General features: G+C 59.6%; 1 protein-coding gene across 3 annotated transcripts in view; it reads right to left on the bottom strand.

The window, feature by feature from the left end:
* ADAR (adenosine deaminase, RNA specific) overlaps positions 1-2,414 on the bottom strand; it is a 35,617-nt gene that overhangs the window by 10,330 nt on the left and 22,873 nt on the right. For 2 of the 3 annotated variants that reach the window (XM_023534340.1, XM_023534339.1), the window contains exons 3-4: positions 636-780; positions 338-528 (exon numbers count right to left, since the gene is read on the bottom strand). In XM_023534340.1, coding sequence (XP_023390108.1) covers positions 338-528; positions 636-780 — 336 coding nt within the window. Of the gene's footprint in view, positions 1-337; positions 529-635; positions 781-1,345; positions 1,492-1,964; positions 2,149-2,414 lie in introns of all 3 variants that reach the window. The other variant, XM_023534341.1, reaches the window with a different exon arrangement.

Genomic DNA, 2,414 nt, shown 5'->3' with positions numbered 1-2,414 from the left:
AAGACCAAAAAGAATGGAAGGCGTGCTAATATATGCATGGAAATTTCCAGAAGGACTCAAGAAACTAGAAGTCTGAGATAGAAATGAGACAATTCACTGCATACTTTTTAGATGAGCCTGGATGGTTTTCTATGTAAGGTAGTGCTTTGCAAATTAAAATTAGTAAAAAAAAAGGACCACACTCGCTGGGTTAGTAACTGTGTTCTCAGGTGGCCGATCGAGCATCCTGTGGGAGGCCCGGGAGACACAGTCACTCCCAGCTAACACCCCCCTCCCCGCCACGGCCGTGGGCCATCCCCGCCTGTGACACAGGCTGTCGTCAGGACCCAGCACTCACTTGGGCTCGTGTGGCGGTCCGGACTGGTCGACCAGCTTGAACTCGGCGGCAAAGCCGTGGGAGCGGGCGTACTCCAGCAGGCCGCCCACGGGGTTGGCGTTCAGGTACCTGACAAGCTCGCCAACCCGCCGGACCTTGCTGGGCACCGCGGACTCCAGGCTGTCAAACGGCTCCGAGCTGGCACTTCCGGGCTGCGGAGAGTTAGCCAAACACAGAGGGACCGTGACACTTAGGGAAGCCGAGGGACTCATGGACCACCCTGAGCCGCCTTGCTGCAGAACAGGCAGGAAGGGCCCACCTGGTTCTCGGAGGGCGACAAGTCGGTCGCCTCCCCGTGCAGGGCCTTCATGGCTTCCTCTGCCGCCATCTGCTTCGCCGCCTTCTTGCTGGGGGCACTTGCGGTGGGGAAAGTATGGGTCCCCATGGCAACGCAGTACTGGAACCTGACGGGGGGACGAGAGGAGGGTTAAAACGGCTTTGGCAGCACTGGTTCACCTAGCCTTTGTCAGGCCGCCATCTTTCACGGCTTGGGACTTCCTGGCACACAGCGCCTCTGTGCCTTGGCTCATGCAGTCACCTTTGCCTTGAAGAGCTGGTGCCTTTCCCCTCCTCCTGCCCCGTCTCTCCAGCCGGGCTGACCCCTACTCAGCACTTAAGCGTCAGCCTAGCTCCACCTCCTGCAGGAGCCCTCCTCTGACAGGCAGGTCTGCAGGGCCTCAGGGCGGCTTCTCGGGCATGACCCAGTCCTGCACGGGCCTGTCCCACCACTGGCAACCTCCGAGCCGCGCGTCTCCCTAGTGCTCGGTCCCTGCTTCGCCCTCAGAGTCCTAGTCCCAGACTCTCTGCCGCACAAGCAGCAACCGTGCCCGCCGGGGCCCCGCCTTCCATACTGAAAACAGGGGTGACTGCTTTGTGAGACCGTCTGCCATCTCTGAGGCGGCAAGGAGGACGTGTGTCTCTCTCTCTTTCGAGAAAACCTCAGCAGAGATACGTGACACAAGGATGTACTTGGGGTCATGGGCAGGGCCTTCTCTGGATATGAGGCGGAATTCACAGGAGCTCCCCAGCTTGTGCACACACTCAAGCAATGTAGTGACGGGGTTCTTCCCAGAAAAGGGAGTTGCTGAAGGGGCGGTGGGCTGGGGCTCTGCAGTCTGGAGAAAATGAGACAAGGGGGAAAAAAAACACAAACAAACAGCTAAGAAAACACCGGCCACGGCAGCGAGGAAGGGGCTGGGAGGGGTCTCTGGCCAACCGCGTGCCAGGGCTGGCTTCTCCGAGGGAGGGGGCTGAGGGAATTGTCTAAGCCTTGCAGGAAGGGCAGCTATCTTAAAGTTCTGGGTGTCTTTAAGTATCTGCCAAGAGAGGAAAGTGGACTTGACGGTCTTTAAGGACTGTTGTGACTCCGAAATTCTGTAAGTCTAGGAGGCGGCGGCGGGGTGGGGGCGGGGCAAGAAGGGGAGCTGGTCTGAGGAGGAAAGGCGGGCGGGGGGGCTGGGGGAAGGGCGCCGCTGACTCTGGGACAAGGACCGGCGGCCAGGCCCAGCCTGCTTCCCCCAGGGCCGGGTGGCGTTCGGACCCTTGGCTGACGTTGGGGAGGGGCTGACCCCACGCGCTGCACACCCACCTTCTCGGACTCTCTCTCTGTGGGACAGTAGTGCGACTCTTCCGGTCTCCCACTGTCCTTGGCTCTAGCTTCCTCAAGCAGAATCGTCATGGCCTTCATGGCTGCGTCCTGCTTGGCCACTTTCTTGCTCCCAGCTTCAGCTGGGGGAAACTCTCGGCCACTGATGACAACTTGGAATTTAAATCTTGATGGAAAGTGATTAGATGTGTGAACACTAGTCTAGGCCTCCCTTCTGCCCTCTCCACAGAGAGCCTCCCCTGGAGCTGCTGCTACGCTAAGGGGCCTTGTGACTGGTAGAGGAGACGGAGGGTAGCCGAGGGACCCCTGTCCCTTTGGAGGCTCAGCCTGTCCCCTACGTTTGGAAACAAGGCAGCCAGTGACTCTCCCCCCACAGCTCACTAGAGCATCCCAGCCACAGGCGGCATGAAACTAGGCCGGGGAAACCCGCTA

The sequence above is a fragment of the Pteropus vampyrus genome, unplaced genomic scaffold (assembly GCF_000151845.1).
Source record: "Pteropus vampyrus isolate Shadow unplaced genomic scaffold, Pvam_2.0 Scaffold124, whole genome shotgun sequence".
Lineage (NCBI taxonomy): Eukaryota > Metazoa > Chordata > Mammalia > Chiroptera > Pteropodidae > Pteropus > Pteropus vampyrus.
This window is presented reverse-complemented; position numbering and strand designations above follow the sequence as displayed.